Source organism: Lactuca sativa, chromosome 3, assembly GCF_002870075.4.
Source record: "Lactuca sativa cultivar Salinas chromosome 3, Lsat_Salinas_v11, whole genome shotgun sequence".
Lineage (NCBI taxonomy): Eukaryota > Viridiplantae > Streptophyta > Magnoliopsida > Asterales > Asteraceae > Lactuca > Lactuca sativa.
This window is the reverse complement of record NC_056625.2, coordinates 5,146,559-5,169,602: the sequence shown is the minus strand read 5'-3', so window position 1 is coordinate 5,169,602 and position 23,044 is coordinate 5,146,559. Positions and strand designations below refer to the sequence as shown.

Below are 23,044 nucleotides of genomic sequence, written 5' to 3'. Positions count from 1 at the left end.
TTTATTATCATCCACACCATCCAAAATTTTAGAACGTAAAGCTTCAAGGGTTTTAACAACTATTACAAAAAAATCAATAAAAAGGTATATCATCAATGTTCCTATAACGATTTTTAAGAAGTAAACAATCTATCTTATATCAAAAAAGTTGTGGCTTTCCATCTAGGCAGTTTCATATAAAATATCTCAACTAATATATCCCAAACTTTCACTCTAGCCATAATGCCACCAACAGGGAGACCAAGATAAACAAACAGGAACTTATTTGGCTAACAACCTACCACGCCATCCATATATACAATTTTAAAAATCTTTATACACCTTGTTCACTTAGGAGGTAAGAGTGTTTGAAGATTGAAGAAATAAAATGGTTTAGGGATGTCTTAGTTTTGAAATATTGCATAATCAAAATTAAATAACCTCTTGTAATAAAATACAATATTTTTTGTGAACAACAGCCATATATTAGAAATGTAATGTAGCTAGACATTAGAAAAAAAGGAACAGGCATAACTGGATGTTGCATCCACAAATTCCATTTCTTCCTTGTCTTAGAATTTCTAAAAACGGACCAATTAAAGAATGAGCAACAATATCATTAAATAAAAAATGTTTGTAGTACTTTAAAGGGTCAGGCAAGTATGCATTTCAATACATCCAAAGTACCCAAATAATTGTAGAGAAAATTACATCAATAATCCACCGTTCGAGATGAGTGACATGACGAACATCAATTCAGTGAGCCATCATAGTGATGGAAAGAAAGTAGAGGATATCCTTATCACATGAGTATTTACCATGTCCACACCTCCTTAGCTAAAGAACATCTAAAAAGACAATTAGACTCCTAATTTTCTTCTCTACAAACAGGGCATAACAAATAGTCCACATCAATCCATCTTCTATCAAGTTCCACCCTATTCAAAGTCTGATCTAACATAACCCTCCACATAAATACATTAATCTTTATGGGAAATGTTGTATTCCATATATCTGCAAAACCTCCCTCCATAAGATGTCTATCATCAATATGAATATGAACAGACTAACCAAAAAAAACCTAGTAAAGGATCTAGCTCCCACCCCATGTATACAGAAGAGCCTACAACTATATCGAATCCAAATAAAATATATTATCATACACCTTGAAGGTTATGATGATATTTAGTCATGTTGCATCCTTGGTAACTTTGATTATCTAATTAAATAGATATAATAAGTGTACATTTACTATCATGCACTTGTAGAAGAGAAATCAAGGAGTGATTGCACTGTAAATAATTGAAAAACAAGTACTAATATCAATAATATTCTTTACTTTTCTTGATGTGTATATGAATGAAGATGAATGAATTTCTTTATTTCAATTTTATATGTATTAATATAAAAGGAAACCAAGCACACATAGGAAAAATGGAGTTACCATTTCTAGTATGTTCGAAGTTGAAATATTTAGTTGATAAACATGTATTAGAAAACAACATTATTTGGGCTAAAATTTTGTGTATGAAATCCATAACATAAATATTCCTTTAAAATCTAATTTTTCAATAAATTAATTTTGTATGCCATGCATATCTTTATCATGTTTATTTTTTTGAACAACAAATTTTAATTAAAACCAACAAGGAGTTGGAGAATAACAACCTTACAAACGAATATTAATAATCAAATTTTATAATTATAATATCCTTTTGATATTAAGTTTACTATTCCTAGTGAAAAACAAGTCAAAAGAAGAACAATGACATTAAAAAAACTAGCACTTCACAAAAAATTGATTGTTTGGTATATCATATTATTCAGATATCTAACGTCCCAAAAACCATAGTAAAATTTTTCATTTTAAAAATGCATTTTCATAGAAATCATAAGTCACCAAAACATTGTTTTACAACCATATCAAAATCAGAGTAATAAGATCATAATATCTCTCAAAACATGAAACTACTAGATAATGTGTACAATCACGCCTTTGTCTTCCTCCAATCATCTGAAGTGCCTGAAACATTTAAATCCACAACTGTAAGCAAAAGCTTAGCGAGTTCCCCAAAATACCCTACACAACAATACATATATAATGCATGCACACATGAGCCCACAATTTGACTAGACCGCCACACAATACCTATACTACACCTAGATCGTTCTCCTTGGGCCTATAGCCTGACTGGACCGCCTCATAAAGCCTACAGTACACCTCGACAACTCGAATATCATGGCCTACAAAACAAAGTAGGACCGCCTCAACCCAACCATAATATGTCGAAATATTCACATAAACAATAACCAACAAATACATGCAATCATAATATATCTACCAATCTAACAAATCACTATAGCATACCGACATCCTACACACAAAGAACATACTACATTATAAAGTATAATGAGAAAACTCGAATCATAGTCTAGCAGATAAACAATATAGCTCACACGATACCAAGAACTAGCACTACGAGTCACATATACAACAAACAGGGACCAATCCTCAATCTATAGACCAAAAACACTAAACTTGGCCAAAAGTCAACTTGGTCAAAAGTCAATCAGTTGGCCACCACACCGTGGCCAAGCATTTACCACGTCGTGGTGACCTCACAACAAAATTATCACACCCCCAAACCTAAACGGCGGAAACGTTCGGGGGCGGATGACTTCATGTGGTAACGTAACAAATGAATACATAGTAAAGAAAGCAATACAACCATCATATATATAATTGAAAGTTTACATTTGTCAAAAGTTACATGTTCAAAACCAATTACAATATGATGTTAAAATATGAGATTAAACTGGCGCCGCAGCATCCCTTCATCAAAAGCATAATGATACTTGTAGTTACTGAATCCCTGAGACATACAAGTAATTTTGAAAGAGTAGATCAACATTTAAGCTGGTGAGTTTCATAAGTATTTAAATGACAATGTTTGTATGAAATGAAATGTTTTGTCCTTGTTTGTTGGTGTTTAGAAAATCCTATATTTTCTACTAGTATAAAAGTAGTCTTCCTTCAAGACCAAAGTATGTTTCCAAAAATGTATGTAAGTGTAAAAATAACCAATATGTTTGAAAACCTCGTAAATCAATGTATTTTTAATACCTCATGTGAGTTTTATAACCATACTATTGACTTGGAATGCCTATACACAACGTTCTTCAGGCGTTGGAATGTTATGACGTTTGTCACCCCAAATGTTGGACTGTAGCTAACAGTCAAGGCGCGGGTTGTCAAGCCCGTATAGATCTATACACAAACACCATGCTCCCCCTCCAAGGGATTCTGGTATATAATATAGGACTTGAAATGTGTACTCGAACGTACGTGAAGTTAATGTCTCACAAAACCGTAGTATAAAAACAGATTTACGTGTTAAAATGTTCGTTTGCTCTTGTATATGAAAGTGATTTCTTGAAAATCGTGTTTCTAGTATGTAAAAGTTAGCAATATCCTCGTAAAACTATACCTATTATAGTTTCTAAAAGTGTGCCTCGTTTGTTTTAGAATATCTAGAAAAGGAATCACTTGTTATGAAAGCATAGATTTTTGTAGAGCCTAAGATAGACACATATACATTAAATCTAGGAAAATGTTTAGTTTATACATGCATTACAACAATTTATAGTTTTAAAGATAGAATGTTATTGTAATATATTTTGTATACGGGAATTCCCTATAAAGTTTATAAATCACATATGATTCTACTTAATAAAAGTGTATAATAATCTTTATATATAACACCCGATAGTAGTCGTGTGTTTTACTTGTATTCCCCCCCCCCCTACAAAGCATATAAAAGCATTTAGAATATTTAAAAAGGGTTAATTAAGGGGTATGAACTCACTTGAAAGTTTGAAGATAGCGAGATGGAAAACCGGGCAGAGTTTCGTCTCGGGAAACGGATTTTTCTCGGGATCCTCGGGAATCTCGGGAGTAAAATCGACCTTCGGGACTTGAGCAAAATAACCAGGGCTTCGGGGTAGTGTGGGCACGGAAATCGAGGCAATATCGTGAGAGAAATGAGAGAAATGGGGTCCTTTCTTCGGAACCCTCGCATCCCTTTTATAGGGGCTGGGAACCGCCTCGGTACGCAGGGCGTACGCGTACGTCATGCATGACCGAGTCCTCGACTGCCTCGGACTTCGGATGGGACAGGCTAGCTTCGCATAGACCGGGACGTGGACGATCCGAGGCCTTGGCCTTGAGTATGCGGGGCGTACGAGGGTACATAGGGTGTACTTCGGCCCTATCTGCTGACTCCTTCGGATAATACCAAGAGTTTATAATTAAATTTATATATAATTTATTTAATAAACTTCTAAAATTCATATCTTCTTCATACGAATTCCGTTTTCGATGGTCTTTATATCCACGCGTAGGTGAGACTACGCTCTACAAATTTCGTTTAGACTCCGTCGGCAAATTCCAAAATTATTTTTATTATTTATTTATTAAAATGACGTGATTAATGAATTTCTTTAAAAATTCATAACTTCTTTATCTGACGTCGGTTTTTGCCAGACTTTTTACCGCTGAAATACCATTGTCGAGACCTTCGATTCTCGTTTAGGTCATTCCGGCCAAAAGTCGCTCGATCTCCGATTCGAGTTTTTAGCTGTCTGTTGCTAAGCCGAGCTTGGAAAAATCTTAACTTCAATATACGAAGCCGGATTTGGGCATTCTTTTTACATACGATCTCGGCTCATAGTAGGTAGTTAAATAGAAACTTTTTGGACATTTTATTATCAAAGTTAATTTCTTTAACTCAAAAGTGGTTACAATACTTGACCTATTAGGCCATTACAAAGAGTTGAAATATCGGGTTGTCACAAAAATAGTCATGAAGACTGCTTTTTACCACGTCGTGGTGGCCAAACCTCCACGTCGTGGAACATATTATGGTTAGTTTAATGCATTAAGATCTTAATCCTTCAAGCTACACATCCATACTTTCCAGAAGGCTTTTCTTACACCTAATAAGTCATAAAAATCGTTTTTATACACATACATGTCCAATGCATGTCTTTCATAAGCTAAGTCACAACAATGATGAGAACGGGGTCAAAAGCTCATGCATGAAGCCAAAACCCAACTAGAGCTTAAATCTAGATCACTAAACCTCAAAGGGACCTCAAGGATCCATAAAGTTGCCAACTTTATGGAATCCATTCACTCACACTTTCCCACTCATGGAGGGAAATGCATAAAAACATTAATCTATAAGCATAACACATAAAAATTGGAACTTGATGACTTATAATGGTCCAGAATATGTGCTACAGTGTGGCGAGGGAGCTTGCTTGCTAGATCTTTGCTTAAGCTACACCTTATTGTCCTTTAATATCACCAAAGACCACCAAAAAGCCTTAATAACTCAACAATGGAGGCTAGGGATTAATTAGGTAGAAAGGGAGGTGATGGAGATTGAGGCTGAGCAAACGTTAGCCATAACATCCTTTAAATAATGCTTAAAGCCCGAGAAATTATGGTTTTGCATGCTTGTAGCTACCATGTCGTGGCCAATACCCTTCTGCTTCGTGGAACCCTACATGAAGGTGTGTTTCCATCGAGTTCCGCCATGACGTGGTGGTGATATCACCACCACGTCGTAGCCACCAAAAACTATTGGATTAGGTGTCTAAGCTCATAACTATAATTGGTATGTACTTGAACTGAGAGTAGCATGGTTCATTTGGGTTGCATATCATCAGGAGAATTTGTTAGGATGGACTTTTGAGAGAAGAGGTTATTTATGATTTATTAATATATTATAAGTTATAATATATTAATATGAAATCATATGATTTAATTAGTATTGATAAAAAATTAGTTTGGAATTAATTTAGTGATAAAAAAGACTAATTAAATCTATGGGGACTAATTATGGTAATTAGTCATATTTATATGTGTTGGGCTTATGATCCATGTTGGACTAATTTTATGCATGGATACATAAAGAGTTGGGCCACATGAACCATGGACCATAAAACTCATGGGTATGGTTTTGGGTTATACCCATGACCCTTGGAATCCTACATATAAATATGTGCTCTATAGCTAAAAAAAAACATCTACATTAGTTCTTGGAGTTCATGGAGGTGTTTTTGGTGCATGGAGATTCTCTCTCAAGAGCCACCTTTGTCCATGGTGTGTTGTGATTCCATTTGAAGCATCCACACTATTGGTGCTAAGCTCTTTAAGCCAAATGCAACAAGGCTTCATGCTACATAAAAGGTATGTCACCCTAACTAGAATTTCATACTGTTTATGTCATTTGCATGCTAGTTATAGGCTTAATGCTTTGGAAACAACATTACATGTATAATAAGAGAAAACATAGATCCAATGCATTTAAGGTTGTATGTGCACCATAGGATGTTTGGTATACAAAACCCAACAGTGATATCAAAGCCATGGGTTGTTTTCTATTATATTTGATGTTATTATAAGTTTTCAAAGTGAAAAAATTGAAAATTTTTCCTTCTGTCCAGTGAACTCGCCAAGTCCACTAGGTGACTTGCCGAGTTGCATGCATTTTGCCTTGGACTCGTCGAGTACAGTAATGGGCTCGATGAGTTGGCAGTCTAGACAACAAAATTTCGAGTTTGTTGTCCTGTTTTGGATTAGAATCATTACCACAAAATGTTTTTGTTCATAAAATTTGATTTTGTTGTTATGGTAATGTTGATTCTCTTCCAATTATTAGATAATTATCAAAGTTTCAAGACTTATATTAGTTTATATGATTAGGCTAATTTTTGAAATTTGTTTGATATGAATTATTTTAATCTATGAGTTTGTTTTGATAAATAGAAAGTTGTATGATGATAGTTATTGTTCAAAGTTTGATCTAAAATATTCCTCATATGAGTTTTGTAACTTGTCCTCAAGTTATATGGAAAGTCTCATTTAAGAATTTTAAAACTCATAAAGTTCAATAGGTTATGAAAATGAAGAGTCTTATTTTCTTGAATGATTTTAAAGTTGTCCTCAAGTTGTGGAACATGAAGAGTTTTTTATTAAACCACTTTAAACTCATAAGTTATGGAAACCAAAAGTTTTTGAATTGTTCAAAACTTGCCCTCAAGTTTTGGAATTTGTAAAGTTAAACCCCCCCCCCCCCCCAATGTATACTTTAATTCCAACCCTAGAATTTTAAAAGTTTAAAATTCAACCGTTATACTATTATAATATTATAGGTTTAATATATATATATATATATATATATATATATATATATATATATGTGTGTGTGTGTGTGTGTGTGTATAAGAGTAAGTCAGTCTTACCGTTAGTAGGTCTCATTCACGAAGCCGGTCTATAAGGGGGGGTGTAAGGTTAATGCCTATAAAATGGCAGTTTAATGGATTTCCACTCTCACCCACCGCTTCCTTGACTAGTGGACGGCCATTAGCCAAACGGGTAGGACAGAACATTAATTTTCCCTTCATTAAAAGTATAATGATAAATATAAAGTAACTAAACTTTACTAAATTCTCAATCTTAGTTACTTTAGGAAAATGTGATTTGGTGCTAACCCATAAAATTGCACTTTGCACCTTGTTAAGTCGTTAGTGGAGCGTGTGTGGTTAGCCAACACACTAATCTGGGACTGACAATGTATGGCAAAGGGTAGCTTGATGTTAATCATAGATCAATGGAGCGTGTGTGGTTAACTGGCACATTGATTAGGTGGTTGTAACATTAAGTGTACCAAGTCAATTTGCATGGTTATTCACTCCTTGTTTGTGATCCTCGGCATCCCAGTCACAAACTTGAAGGGCACAATCGAGATTTAAATTTCATTTGTCATGGTGGAAATTGGTAAATCGTCATTTACCTACCTTTAAATATTTTGTAGCTTGGATTACGGCATCCCTCTTCCAATTTATAAAATTTTGTGTTGGGTCCTAGCCTTAATATTTCATATTGAGTGTTATATTAAGGACTTAAATCAACTAAACTTGAATTTCTCCCTAATAGATGTCTAGTTATTAAAACTATGGTCTTCCTTATCCTTTTGGATAAAGCTTTCCTAATGAAGATGATATCCCAAATGGCGATCAAGGTTAAAGATTAATCCCTTTGTTGTGAATTAATGGGACTGGAAATCATACTTTACTTCCTCCACCTCCTCCAATTATTCTCCCTAACCCATAAGTTCTTGAAAAGTTCAATTTCACTCAATCCCTATTGGCAAACAATGTCTATATGTGCTCACATCTTGGAGATGAAGTCACATATTGACAAGTTGGGAGAGTTGGGTGTCGAAGTCTTGAGGAATTTGGTTGTTGATTGGGTTCTTTAGTCACTCCCTGGTGACAGATCATGACATGACCCTTATATTGATCTTACTTGTTTGCTTGTTGTTGCTGAATCGACAATGATTTGGAGCACTGGTAAAGCAAATTTGATTGGAAGATCTACTTCCCAAACTTCCATGGACATTGACAATGGTAACATTAGAAGTCCAAGAAAGCTTTATATTCCCAATAGAAAGGGATTGGCCATGGTCAAGTCATTTGACCCAATGGTAAAGAGAAAGGCTAAGTCTGAGATAGTCCTGTGTACCATTACCAAAGAGTCCATATGTTTCTAATGCCAAAAGAAGGAGCATTGGTTGCGAAGCTGCCCTATTCACCCGAAAGTTCGCTAGGATGGTAAAAGTCAAAGAATTTGACTATGCTTTAGGTAACGTCCACTATCTAACTTTATTAAGTTCCTATTTGGAGATTCTTATTACATGATGTGACTAGGTCGCATTTTGATGGTTTTTAGAATCGAAGAAAAGAAAGGAAGCTTAAAGGAAAAGTAAGCTAGTTCTGATCGCGAAGAGATGGATTTCGATCGCATGGTTCGATGATCAGAGTTTTGAGTTGCTGCTTAAGATTCATGATAGTTTGCTTAGGAATAGAATACAACACATTTTTCATTTGTAATTGCATTGTAAGGAAAAGTTTTTTCGCAAATTTTTAAATAAAGGAAAAGTTTTTTTATTTTTAATTTTAAGTTTCCTTACAATGGCATTTGTGAAAATTTGTTGTTTGTATGATTCCATTGATAGCAATATCAGAAAATGGATTTGATTCTTTTGTTTGTGGTAGTGTCATAGTTTACCAAATAAGGAAAGATTCTCATAACCCAAGTTTCAGTTGGATAGAAACTTGGAATCATGCAACTTGTATTGTGTGATGAATGAGAATTTTCATCTTTGGGAAATTAAGACTAATTCCTTGTTCACATTTATATGTGAGTCAAGTGAAGGACTATGAGATCAGGTACACTTGGTTGTCCGCTAATCAGGTCCACCACAAAGAACGATAAGGCTATTCATCATGATTTACTAAAGTTTAGTAAATATGGTTGTGCTTACAAGTTTAAGTATAATTCTAAAACATTGGAAAAGTTTCAATGTATGGTAGGATGAATGAGAAGAATCAAATTAGGCAGAAAGATAAAAGTTTCTCCAATCTAAAAAGATGGGAGAGTAGTTTAGTATCATGTTTTATGATCATCTTAACGATTACAAAAAACCATATCACAATTGATCCTTTGAGGACATCTTAGTGCATTTGTTTGACTAAGAAGAGGAATCGTGAATTGTTGAAATGGTTAAATCAAAAGATGAACCATACTTCGTTCCAAAATTGAGTCTTAGAGTAACACTCCAAGATCGAGCCTTGAGTGACATAATGTTAAGAAGGTTTGAAACACTTATCAAATGTAGAGTAAAATGTTTTCTACTCTTGTACATTTGAAATCGGTGAGTTGTGATGTTTTGGATAAAACAAAGACCAATTAAGGCCAATTGTGTGAATTGTTTGTTTTGTTAAGAATCCGCACTAACTCTTGAATATTTGCTTTGTCAAGGAATGGTTCTTAACAAGAGAATATTATATGTCAAGAGGTCAATGGGAGTCTTAAAGATCTTGAAAAGTTTATCACTAGCACACGACTTGAGGTTTATAAGATATCGTGTTGACATATTCTTGTTTTTGTTCCCATTCCAGTTAAATTTAACTATGCCTGTGAGTTCTATGAGTTCTCAATTGTTTGCATAACAACCTGGAAGCAATGGTAGACCCTTGTGTTGTCGGGTAGCAAGAAATTAAGATTGAACAAGTTCAGTCCATATGAGCTTGGATTTGTCAATAACCTTGTCTTGTGATTATGGTTTTGACAAATTCATATGGATAGGAACACATAACTATAAAAATCTAGTGTCATAAGGTTTCTCTTCGAATCATGAAAATGATGGTGGGGAAACGCTTTCACTAAGTAGATTTTAAGGAGATAGAAATTGTGATATTTGCATTCTCAAATTCAATTATGATTACGTCATCCCTTTTCATAATTCGAATTGTAAGCAATGGCAAAGGTCTAAACATTTTAGATTATGATTACGACATCCCTTTTCATAGTTCTAAAATTGTTTAGACACACATGTGAGTTATCTAAGGAAAGGTGTATGATTTTGGGAAGCTTAGATAAAGTCTTATCGAAGTATCTCATATCAGAAATCTAAACTTTGGAAAAAAAGTCAATAGCTGATTTCTGGATACATGTCAAAGCCAGTGGGAGCATAAGTGTTATGCTAATAAGGATATAATTATCATGTTAGTAGGAGCATGATTATTATGTTAAGTTTTGCAAGTTAGCAATGTTAATTATAAAAAACAAAAGTTTCAATTTGCAGAGTTGCAGGGTTTAAAAAAGTTGTTTTGGTATAATTAAGGGAGAGGAAATTATACTTCATTTCAATTCTAAAAGCTTAGATTGAGATTTTAATCTAATTTAGTCACACACACACACACACACACACATATATATATATATATATATATATATATATATATATATATATATATGAATGTTATGTTGGAATGGTTCAACATAAGGAAATTCTATATATGGAAATGTTAATTGCGTTCTCAAAATTCGATTATGATTACGACATCCTTCTTCATAGTCCGAATTATTAGAACATGGAAAATAGAAACATTATAGCAAAAGACTGGTCAAGTATCATGTCTCTATGTGAGATATTATGAATCGTATCCCATATGCTTCGGGTATAGGATCGATTACATATGCTATAACACTTCTATGTGTTCTGAATTTTCCAAATGCCTAGGGCATTAAGAGGGAAAAAGGACTAGAATTGTATATGACTAAAATGATTAAGCAATTGTTAAGGACAATATGAGGCTTACCAAAGATTGGTTGCTCATGGACAGTTGGAAGTATAGTGTTAATTTTGGAATAACCATATTGACATATTCTGGAAAGAGGCAACTCTTGTTCAGAAGTGATAGTGAAAATGGGAATATGGAAATGTTTCCATAGGTGGAAGTTATTCATTAAATCTGTGTAAGATTAGAAAACTTAATGCAAGAAGGATGTTCAAAGGAATGTACTTTTAATGTGAGACTTTGTTTCCATGAAATTGCTCTCCATTGGAATACTTTTTAATGTTTATTGCCAAGTCTTTGTGACTTTTGTGCATAGTCATTACAAGAGGATCATTGCATATAAGTTTAGAATCTAACAGATTTCAGTAAATAGCAAAGAATCTTGTATTCTTACATTTCTCATAAGGATTTGGAACTATAAAATGAACATCATTGAAATGTTTTCAATTGATCCATTCCACAAAGAAAGGACCATAGGTAAACATACTGTGCATGATTGGAGCCTGACATAATTATTGTTTTAATTCAAGTATAAACTGGATTATTCGAAACATTATACAATGAATAATGAGTAATCAATATGACTCAAAAGTTTTGGGGTCATATAGGATTAGTATTATTCTTGTGTTTCACTTTGCATGTTTTGACTTCCCGAATAACTAGGTTATTCAAACCATCCACAGTCGATCATACTTTGGAAGTAGGTATTGAGGCAAGACTGTCATGAATGGGTCTGTAGTATGTCTAGATGTTTTAGACATAGTTGCAGTATTCATGAGTGCTCCTGGAATAAGATTTAAGTATTGTATTAAACCCACGCTCATTTGAATCACTTCATGGATTTTATCATGAGTGATCATGAGACGATAATATCTTATATTCTTCAAACGGAGAGATATGAGTTGCAGTCTACAAGTCGGTTGCACATTGATAATGTGAAAACGCACTGGTAACTTGGTGTTATAAAACATATTGTTGTGTATGACTTGATAAGTAAATAGAGCAAGCATATGAGTCAAAGTTTATCCATTCCTTTTACCCTTAGAGGGATAAAAACGATATATGTGGGCGCCTTGATGATTTAGTGATGACAACCCTAAGTGCTCGACCAGGCCTCGACTGATTTGATTTGTTCAATTAGTCGATCATCATAAATCGAAAATCAGGAAACAACAGATGAACATAGAGAATGATTATAATCCCTGTCTCAGTCCATATGATATCTAGAATGGAGAAATATATGATCCCTTATCTAATGGACATGTTATTGACTAGGTCAGAGTTCGACAACGACTTTTAGAACTGTGATTGCTAGTCGGGTTTTGGAGTCATACTTGCAATAATTGTTATTAGACTTATCCAAGTGGGAGACTTTTGGATTAGGTGTCTAATCCCATAACTATAATTGGTATGTACTTGACCCGAGAGTACATGGTCCATTTGGATTGCATATCATCAGGACAATTTATTAGGATGGACTTTTGAGAGAAGTGGTTATTTATGATTTATTAATATATTATAAGTTATAATATATTAATATGAAATCATATGATTTAATTAGTACTGATCAAGAATTAGTTTGGAATTAATTTAGTGATAAAAAAGACTAATTAAATCTATGGAGACTAATTATGGTAATTAGTTATATTTATATGTGTTGGGCTTATGATCCATGTTGGACTAAGTTTATGTATGGATACATAAAGGGTTGGGCCACATGAACCATGGATCATAAAACCCATAGGTATGGATTTGGGTTATACCCATGACCCTTGGAATCCTACATATAAATATGTGCTCTATAGCTAAAAAAATGCCTACACTAGTTCTTGGAGTTCATGGAGGTGTTTTTGGTGCATGAAAATTCTCTCTCAAGAGCCACCCAAGGTTCTAAATGGCGTGAGGCGTGACGTAGCGGCAAGGTCAAGCCTCAAGCTTAACGAGCCATGGCGTTTTTCAAGGCGTGATGTAAGGCGGCGATTTTGTATTAATTTAAAATTATATTACCACATAAATATAAATTTATATTAAATATAACTACTTTTTATAAGTGTTAGATCAATAAATAGGTGTTAAAAATTTAACGAAAACCACAATACATGTATCTCCGATTAGAAAAGACATAACAAAGAGCAAAAAACCATGTCTCAAACGAAAAAACACGCGCCATAACACGCCATGGCGCGCCATATCACGCCTTGCCACGCGTCACGCCTAACAGCAACGTTATGAGGCTTTTCGTAATGGCGGAGCCACGCCTCACGCCATGGCGCGCCTTTTAGAACACTGGAGCCACCTTTGGCCATGGAGTGTTGTGATTCCATTTGAAGCATCCACACTATTTCTGCTAAGCTCTTTAAGCCAAATACAACAAGGATTCAAGCTACATAAAACGTATGTCACCCTAACTAGCATTTCATATTGTTTATGTCATTTGCATGCTAGTTATAGGCTTAATGCTTTGGAAATACCATTACATGTATAATTAGATAAAACATAGATCCAAGGCATTTAAGGTTGTATGTACACCATAGGATGTTGTAGTATACAAAACCCAACAAAAACCTCATATTGTGAGGTATTAAATACCCAAAACCACAAAAAAAGTTATACCTAGAACTTGGTTTTACACTAAAGCATCCACATAATCGGAACAACAATCACCTCAAACACTTTTCTCTTTGTTAAAGACAACGAGAAGATATCAACCCAAGAAAGACTTCCATAATGTCAATAAAAATTGAAAGGGAATATCATACCAGTTAGCAATCAACAACCATATTTGATTCGCTACTTCAAAATATGGGAACACGTGATTAATGTCTTCACTTGAGAGTTAGATGAAGAACACACCATGGAAGGAAGATCAATACTTTTATCAATTAAGTTCAATGTAGAAGATATTATATTAAGCCTTACACTCCAAATAAAAATCTCTATTTTAATAGGAACATACATATTCCAATGAATAGGCGCTCTTGTCTACAACAAAACCTCATCAAAACATAAAAATACCATTTATGTCAAGATCCCACACCCACATATCCAAATTTTCAAATATATCAATACTACTTACCAACAAAGACAAGTTAGCTAAATGCTTAACTTCTACACCTCCCATAATCAATTTGTGCCAGCTCCAAACTCATTGACCAATTGTCCAATGATCTACTACAATACTCTCTCTCGATTTCCCTATATTTGAAGCATACAGTCTAGGAAACATGTGTTTAAGCGACATACATGGGTGTCTTTGAGGGTAAGCGAGGTGGGTGACCACACATACTCATGTTGTGGAGAGGGCCTAATTTTATATATATTTAGTTCACTGTCTAGAAATAGATAATTCAGTAATCAAAAAGACAAAACCTCATGTTTTCTTTCCAATTCCAATAGATATCGCTACAATTAAAAATTGCAACAACTCATGTTTTGAAAAATTATGCTTCAAATTAAAAATTGTATTTGGGATAATGTAAACTTATGGAAAACAAGAGCTTATTTTTTTTCCAATTCGAAACTTCCAAATTTGTAGCAACTACAAAGCTCGAACAATGTTTCTTGTTCCTTGGTTTTCTGATTCCACTGGACTCCACCTCTTGTTTTTTTATTACACCTCACTCTGTTTTTTATTGTCAACTGAAATTAAACAAGTAAGTATTTCACTATTCCTAATTTCTAAATCCGATGGCCTCTCATTTTTATATTCTGATTGTTTTCATTGATTAATAAAAATAACACACTAACACATGTATTTTGAATGACTGAATTTCTATCTTCATATTAGTGCATTACGAAATGTGAGATATATTTTGAGTGATTTCTCTAGTTTCTAGTTCCGTTTAGTTTTTATAAGTATGTTCTTGTTTTGTGGCATATACATAGTTGATTAGAACAACCTTTATAACTTTCATATTGGTGTTAATTTTATATGATATATAATTTCTAGAAATTATGCCTCCTAAGAATCTATTGGATATATATATATATATATATATATATATATATATATATATATATATATATATATATATATATATATATATAGAGAGAGAGAGAGAGAGAGAGATATGAAGAATTAAGAAGGTCTCAAAGTAGGGCTTTTGATAAGTTTATCTATAAAAAAACCTTACGTTTTTTCTTTGAACCAAAAATATTAAATGTCGATAATGCATGTGCTGATAGAGATCAAAACTAAAGTTGTTAAAGTCCTACTTATGGTCCAAAAAATCATAGGGAATACATAATGGATTGACAATGATAGCTATTGAGAATAATATATTGGAGTATATTGAGAGGGTGTTTGGGATTTCATTTGGAACGTTAAAAGAACTTTTAGATAAAAAGACTTACTGACTTATGGTTGTAAGAAAATGAGTTTTTAAAAAAATGTTTTGATAAGCTTTTGTGATGGGAAAAGTCAATAAGTCAGTAAGTTATTTTTTTAATGTTTGTCTTAACTTATACTTCTTTTAAAAGTCATTTTATATTGCCAAACACTTTTTTGACTTATTTACTTTTCAAAAAGTCAATAAATCAATAAATTCTTTTTAAATGAAATCTCAAATACCCCTTAATTATGAAGAGTTAAGGAACAATTTTGCTTTCAGTAATAATATAAGAGCCTCGTGATTCATGTAAGTATATAAGATTATACTAGGGTTTGACCGTCCGCGTGATGCTGCGGAAGTCCCAGTATGTTCAAAAATGCAGATCAACATCATACATACCACAGAAACGATTAAACCATATGAAGTGGAGCATAAAAATATAAAAATAAAACTTGGATACAAATAATTATATATGGAGGAGGCAGACAAAAATAAGATTTGAAATTGTATCATAAATAAATTGATAAAAAAAGATTATTAAAAAAATATGTAAGGGGTGAAAGTGTAACTTTAAAATATAATAGAGGATCAAATTGTAATGTATAAAATACCAATAATTTAACTTTAAATGTATAAATATATAAAATACCAATAATTTAACCAATAATTGAACTTTAAAAGTAATTTAACTTCAAAGGTGAAAACTGTAAAATAAAAATTAATTGATGAGAAAAGATTATAAATATCAAAATCTTTTATGACTGGTTATTTCCACAAAACTATTGTTTTTCATTTAATAACGAATGCTTGTCAATAATAATGAGATGAGGTGTGCATTCACCGCACAACCGGGAGATAGTAAGTCCTTGGCCATCAAGTCCCACATTTTAGATGAAAAAAGGTATATCTTTTTTGTCTTATTCACTCCTAGTTCCAATTCTTTACAAATAAAACAACACAACACATAAAGAAGTGACTTTTCTTTTTCTTTGCTTATGTACATGAAAACTCATTACCTAAAGAAAAACCACAATGCTTCAAAAACTATATTTAGTTTATGATATATTATTATTATTATTATTATTATTATTATTATTATAATGAAATAAACAAGAGAACAAAACTCTAACAATCTTCGTGGATCAAGTTCTTAATTGATAGTGAACTAGAAATTATCATCTTCCTGCTTCGTAGGGCGAAAAACGAGGTGTTACTAACGATGTTCTAGTGTTACAAAAATAAGGTACTATTATTCATCATTTTATCGTTTTGTGCGCATGGTTTCCATAAAGGGGCCCACTTGCCGACATACGAAAGTGTACGGACCAAACCTACAAACATGACAATATATAAAAGTTGAAGGAGTGAAAATTGGGGTTGTTCAAATATGAGGAGATAAAAATGACATTTTTCAAATTAAAGAAGTGGAAGTATCATTCTACAAAGTTAAGGAGTGGAAAGTGATATTTTATAAAATAAAGGAAAAAGTTATCAACATACAAAAGTCTAGAAACCAAATCTATCAACATAAAAAATGTTTTGTGGTCAAATTATGAAAAAGAAAATTATACTGTTTAGAAGTAGTTGATTTTTATTATATAGAATAATTTTGGGTGAGGTGTGATATGTATATGTTTTTGTGTCATGAACAAAGAATCGTGTTATATGTCAAATTGAATTTGGAGAAAATTTTACCTGTTTCATTAATCATTATTTTAAACTATATATATATATATATATATATATATATATATATATATATATATATATATATATATATATATATATATATATATATATATATATAGTAGATGATATGCGTATTGTAAATGGGATAAGTATTTAGTATCCCATATCTACATAACGTACACCAAGGAGACCATAATGTCATAAATTACATGATACTCGTCCAGAGATAATATTGTTAAATATATCTTATCTTGCAAAATCAATAATATTTTACCAAAGTAATAAATACATATTCCGTATGAAAGTTGGGGTGAGAACGTATATATTTAAAATTTTCCGTACTAGCTGACAATATAAATTCTTATATTAGTATATCTCTAAAAAGTAAAAAAGTAGTATAATTGTCCTGTATCATGAATTTACCAATCCGCCAATCCTTCACCCTCGTTTCTATACACCCTCCATCACGGGTCTATCAATTCGTAACTCCACCTGGCATTTGCTTATACTTTTGGGCCCCACACTTTTTACAGGTGTAAGCTTCTTGATTTGCATGCCGTATGCCTCTTCGTATTTATACATTCAGAATAAACCCCCAAATCTTTCCAACTACATTACATAATACATTCACTCTATTTTCTGTTTTCTACTTCCATGGCAGTGTCTCGTGTTATAACATGTTTGCTACTTGTACTGGTGGCGGTGGTGGTGGTGGTTCTACCTGCCGGAAGTTTTGGTTACCGGCGGGGGTGGGACCCGTTGATCCGGTCACCGGTGGATCTGGAAGAAGACTTGGAGTCGGACGGACAGACGACGGGAAACGGGACTAGGTGGGCGGTGCTCGTCGCCGGTTCAAACGGTTATGGAAATTACCGGCATCAGGTGACAAACAATTTTTCAAAATTTTATTTTGTGAATTAATTAATTTTTTATTTAATATTTGAGCTCATAATGTTTCTAAATATAATTTTATTTGAATCCGAGAATATTTTGGCTGGGTTAAATTTCGTGTGTGTTTTTTTGGGTTTGGATAAAGTCCAACCCTACACGACCCAAGTCTTATTTAAATATTCTAAATTATTAAATTAGTGATTTGTTTATTTAAACGGTGAAACAGTTAGTTTTTGTATATATACATGATACAACAAAGTTGATTGTCGATGTTACCTTTTCTTTTAACCTAATTTTAGGAATTGTTTGTGCAAAATGCATCTTCTTTTAGATAAGAGAAATTAAATATCCTCACACCTTTTAAACGATGACATGTCCTCTTACCCATTTAAACGATTCTATCAATTTAAATAATAACATGTTTCATATTCGTATCCTAAAATCTCATTAAATAAGCATTAAATATTACACATGGCAATGATATTTTATTGGGTAAGAGTATAATTGGATAGGAGTATAATGGTATCCTTATCTTTATCTTATTATATAAGATAGGGATTACGTGCCCTCAAGACACATATAAAAAACATTCATTGAAGTATATTATCATAATAAATATGATAAAGACTATGATGAATATTACTATAATAAATACATTAACTATAAAGAATATTATTTGTAATTAATATTTATCAAAAAATAATACTGTAATACTTCAATTAATGTTTTTTATATATACCATAGGAAATATATTAGAATTTTTTTTTAAATAACAAGAGTTTGAGAAACAATAATTTGATTCTTATTATTTATTAAATATCACATTATCATTTTAAAAACTAGCATCCAAATTTTATGATCTACAAAATATCTAATCTGATGTCACTGAAGATCTAAATGTTTGTACCACAGGCCGATGTTTGTCATGCTTATCAAATACTTAAAAGAGGAGGTTTGAAAGATGAAAATATTGTTGTGTTTATGTTCGACGATATTGCAACAAGTGAAATGAACCCGAGGCCTGGAGTCATAATCAATCACCCCCAAGGAGACGATGTCTATTCCGGTGTTCCGAAGGTACAAACATCATACATCCCTCCCTACAAATTAAAAGAACAAGTGATCACAATTCATCAATTAAAATGGTATAAGTTATTGTAGGACTATACTGGGGAGCATGTTACAGTAGACAATTTGTTCGCTGTGCTTCTTGGTGACAAAAATTCGGTGACAGGTGGAAGTGGAAAGGTTGTTGATAGCAAGCCAGAAGACCGAATCTTTCTTTACTACTCTGATCACGGAGGTCCCGGTGTACTTGGTAAGTGCTTGATAATTAATTTCATTTACATATACAACTTAGCCCACTCATTAGTTATTGGGCTCCCGATTCAACGGGTTTCCTGTCTTTATTTTTCCGATCAATTCATAACATTTTTCCAATTTAACTATTTTGACCGTCAAAATGGTTAACTTGAAAAAACCCCTATGACACTAGATATAACAAGTCAAAATGGTTGATTTAGGAAAATGTCAGAAACTTAACTTATATTGATGCTGAATGCTTTTGCTAGATAAAAGATCATGAGACTAATATGTTGTACTTTTGAGTGTAGGGATGCCAAACATGCCTTATCTTGTAGCCAAAGACTTGATCGAGGTCTTAAAAAAGAAGCATGACATGGGTACATACAAAGAAATGGTAATCTAGAGGGAGCATTTGGATTCGGATTCAATCTAAACTGTAGATGTGTATGATTATATATCTCTCAAGAAGAATTAATTAGTGTAGGTTATATACTTGGAAGCATGCGAAAGTGGAAGCATCTTTGAAGGAATGTTACCCGAAGATCTCAACATATATGCTACAACCGCATCGAGCTCTGAAGAGAGCAGCTATGGAACATACTGTCCGGGGATGGAACCCTCTCCTCCACCCGAGTATATTACCTGCTTAGGAGATCTATATAGTGTCGCTTGGATGGAAGATAGGTATATATTTATATTTCATGCCACCATTTACTTCTACTCAAATTTCTATGAATTGAGTTTTTGTGGTTAATTTGTTTTCACCAGTGAGACACACAACCTGAAGAAAGAATCAATTGAGCAACAATTCAACAAGGTTCGAGACTTAATTAACTAGTATTGACTAAGATCGATCCAAGTTTAGTATATGTTGATTTTGGTTTAATGTGTCGAAGTTAATTGGTATATTTTTGTGAACAGGTGAAGGAGAGGACATCTAATTACGATACTTTCAATTCAGGTTCACATGTGATGGAATACGGAAGTAAAGACATCAAACCAGAGAAGGTCTCTTTATATCTAGGCTTTGATCCAGAAACCCTAAACCTCCCGGATAACCTGATTTCATTTGATAAGAAGATGGATGGTGTAAATCAAAGAGATGCCGATCTCATATTCTTGTGGCAGAGGGTAAGATTGTCTTATATATGTGAGAAACAAATTAATCCTAAATTCGAAATGTTTTGACAATTTTATTTTTTGGTTGTATGTTCAGTACAAGAAGTCATCAGAATTAATGGAAAGAGCGGGACTTCTGAAGAAGATAACAGAGACCATGTCACATAGGGCGCATCTAGATAACAGTATTGAGATGATTGGGATGCTTCTTTTCGGACCACAGAATGGTCGTTCAATCCTCCATTCATCTAGAGGTCGTGGGTTTCCTTTGGTGGATGATTGGGAGTGTCTTAAATCTACGGTATGTATGTCTTATATATATGGTTAAAACTGTGTAATTTTCATATTCAGTTTTATATGATTGGTGATTTGCTAATATATATGATTATGGGTTCTCCATTAAAGGCTCGGTTATTTGAGAAGCATTGTGGGTCGCTGACTCAATATGGCATGAAGCACATGCGGGCATTTGCAAACATTTGCAATAAAGTGGTTGAGAAGGAAACGTTCGAGGAAGCGTGCATGGCTACATGTGGTGGGAAGAATCTTGGGTCATATGCTAACAGCAAGACTTACAGTGTTTGATCATGTGTTGTTACTTATTCCGGTGTTTTGTTCGCTTAGCAATATTTTGGTGTTTTTTGTTATTATGTAGTGTTTTTACTTGAAAATAAACATGAAAGTAAACATGAAAGTAAATATTCTCAAAGTTGTTATATATGTATTAGTTATGAGACCTGTGTATGAGACCTATGGTACTATACATAGTGGCGGATCTACCCTTTGGTAAGTGGGGTATATGGCACCACTTGAGTTTGGCTCACCAAGAAAAGTAGCCTAAGACACCATCGGCCAGTAGCCTGAAGCTGCTCCCACCAGCTGGAAGCGATATAACGGACCCCGGTTAACTTTTGGTTGGATCCGATCATGAGAAGCCACTGATGTTACTGCCATATTAATATAGATGGCATGTTTTCTATGAGGGACGTCTAGTGAGAGTATCAAAAGACTACATATAAATATATATTGCCTCACAATGTAAACATCATACAATTAGGAATAGTGGGTGCAATAATAGGAAAAGTGAAAATAATAATTAACTTGAAAAAATAGTGACATGTTCCTCATTTGAAATAACAGGATGTTCAAAATCAAGACCAAGCATTTCTATTGATTAGTACAATATCTATTTAACACCTAACAGAATTTGGAAGTTAAAGTTAACCTATTCAAATACTAGCTTACAGGGTGTTCAAAAATATCCGTATCCGAAATTCCGAATCCGAGTTATCCGAAAAATTGGATATCCGAAATTTCGGATATCCAATTTTTCGGAATCGGAATTGGATAATGCTTTTCAGATTTTTCGGATATCCGATATCCGAAAATTTTGGTTTTATTTTATACATTATTTGTTATTTTAGTCGCATATATCTTATGATATGAATTTTAGTAACTAAAACATATTGATAACACCCTTAATTAAATACCTATATTACTTCATATGCCTTTCTAATTTAAAAATATGTATTTTTAACTTAAAAACTTCATATGTTTTTCAAATTTTAACAAAATTTCAATTTTTCGGATATCCGATTTGGTATCCGAAATTTCGGATACGGAATCGGATACCAAAAATCAACTATCCGAATTTTCGAATATATATATATATATATATATATATATATATATATATATATATATATATATATATATATATATATATATATAACAACTTTGAGAGTTTTATGTGAGTTGATAGTTACTCTCCAAGCGACACATATATATATATATATATATATATATATATATATATATATATATATATATATATATATATATATATATATATATATTAGGATCTTTTAAATGTGTCGCTTGGAGAGTAACTATCAACTCACATAAGACTCTCAAAGTTGTTATATATATATATATATATATATATATATATATATATATATATATATATATATATATATATATATATATATATATATATATATATATATATATATATATATATATATATATACTAGGTGTAAGACCCGTGTAATACACGAGTTTATTAAAAATAAAAATTTAATATCAATATTTAAACATTAAATTTAATATCAATATCAATTTTAGAGCTCTCATTAATTATGACATTTATTACATTATAAATTTATCAATTCTTTTTCAAGGAAACATTTATTTCTCTCAATATTATAACCGAAATAAGTTATGATATGTGAACAAATCAGAAAATTACATGTGGAAATAAATAAATTCTAAAAATCTATTAAAATGCTATGTGTCCAAATCAATGAGGACATGACATGTGGTAGAAAATGGGTTTTATTTATTAGTATAGATATTGGGTTATCCGAAATGCTAGACGGTTGACAATAATAAAACTTAGATGATAAAAAACCAATTTATTTAACGATAAATTGCAAATAAATATTTAAAGACAAATTGCAAACAGATATTTATATATTATATGTATATTGTAAGCTTATAATGTTGATATATAA

The 23,044-nt window shown here is 32.6% G+C and overlaps 1 protein-coding gene across 1 annotated transcript; it reads left to right on the top strand.

The window, feature by feature from the left end:
- Nucleotides 1-17,819: 17,819 nt before the first annotated feature.
- Nucleotides 17,820-21,264, top strand: LOC111877680 (legumain). The gene is made up of 9 exons (XM_023874194.3): nucleotides 17,820-18,095; nucleotides 19,017-19,181; nucleotides 19,266-19,422; nucleotides 19,718-19,803; nucleotides 19,894-20,093; nucleotides 20,178-20,226; nucleotides 20,331-20,540; nucleotides 20,626-20,829; nucleotides 20,934-21,264. The coding sequence occupies exons 1-9, from the start codon at nucleotides 17,868-17,870 to the stop codon at nucleotides 21,111-21,113; spliced, it is 1,479 nt and encodes a 492-aa protein (XP_023729962.1). The 5' UTR covers nucleotides 17,820-17,867; the 3' UTR covers nucleotides 21,114-21,264.
- The last annotated feature ends 1,780 nt before the right edge of the window (nucleotides 21,265-23,044 follow it).

What these genes read in the sequence shown, in the direction of transcription:
- LOC111877680 (XM_023874194.3), top strand. Translation starts at nt 17,868, where the DNA reads ATGGCAGTGTCTCGTGTTATAACATGTTTGCTACTTGTACTGGTGGCG. An exon ending in TTGAGCAACAATTCAACAAG is followed by an intron (nt 20,227 to 20,330) that starts GTTCGAGACTTA and finishes TTTTGTGAACAG; the next exon opens with GTGAAGGAGAGGACATCTAA. An exon ending in TCATATTCTTGTGGCAGAGG is followed by an intron (nt 20,541 to 20,625) that starts GTAAGATTGTCT and finishes TTGTATGTTCAG; the next exon opens with TACAAGAAGTCATCAGAATT.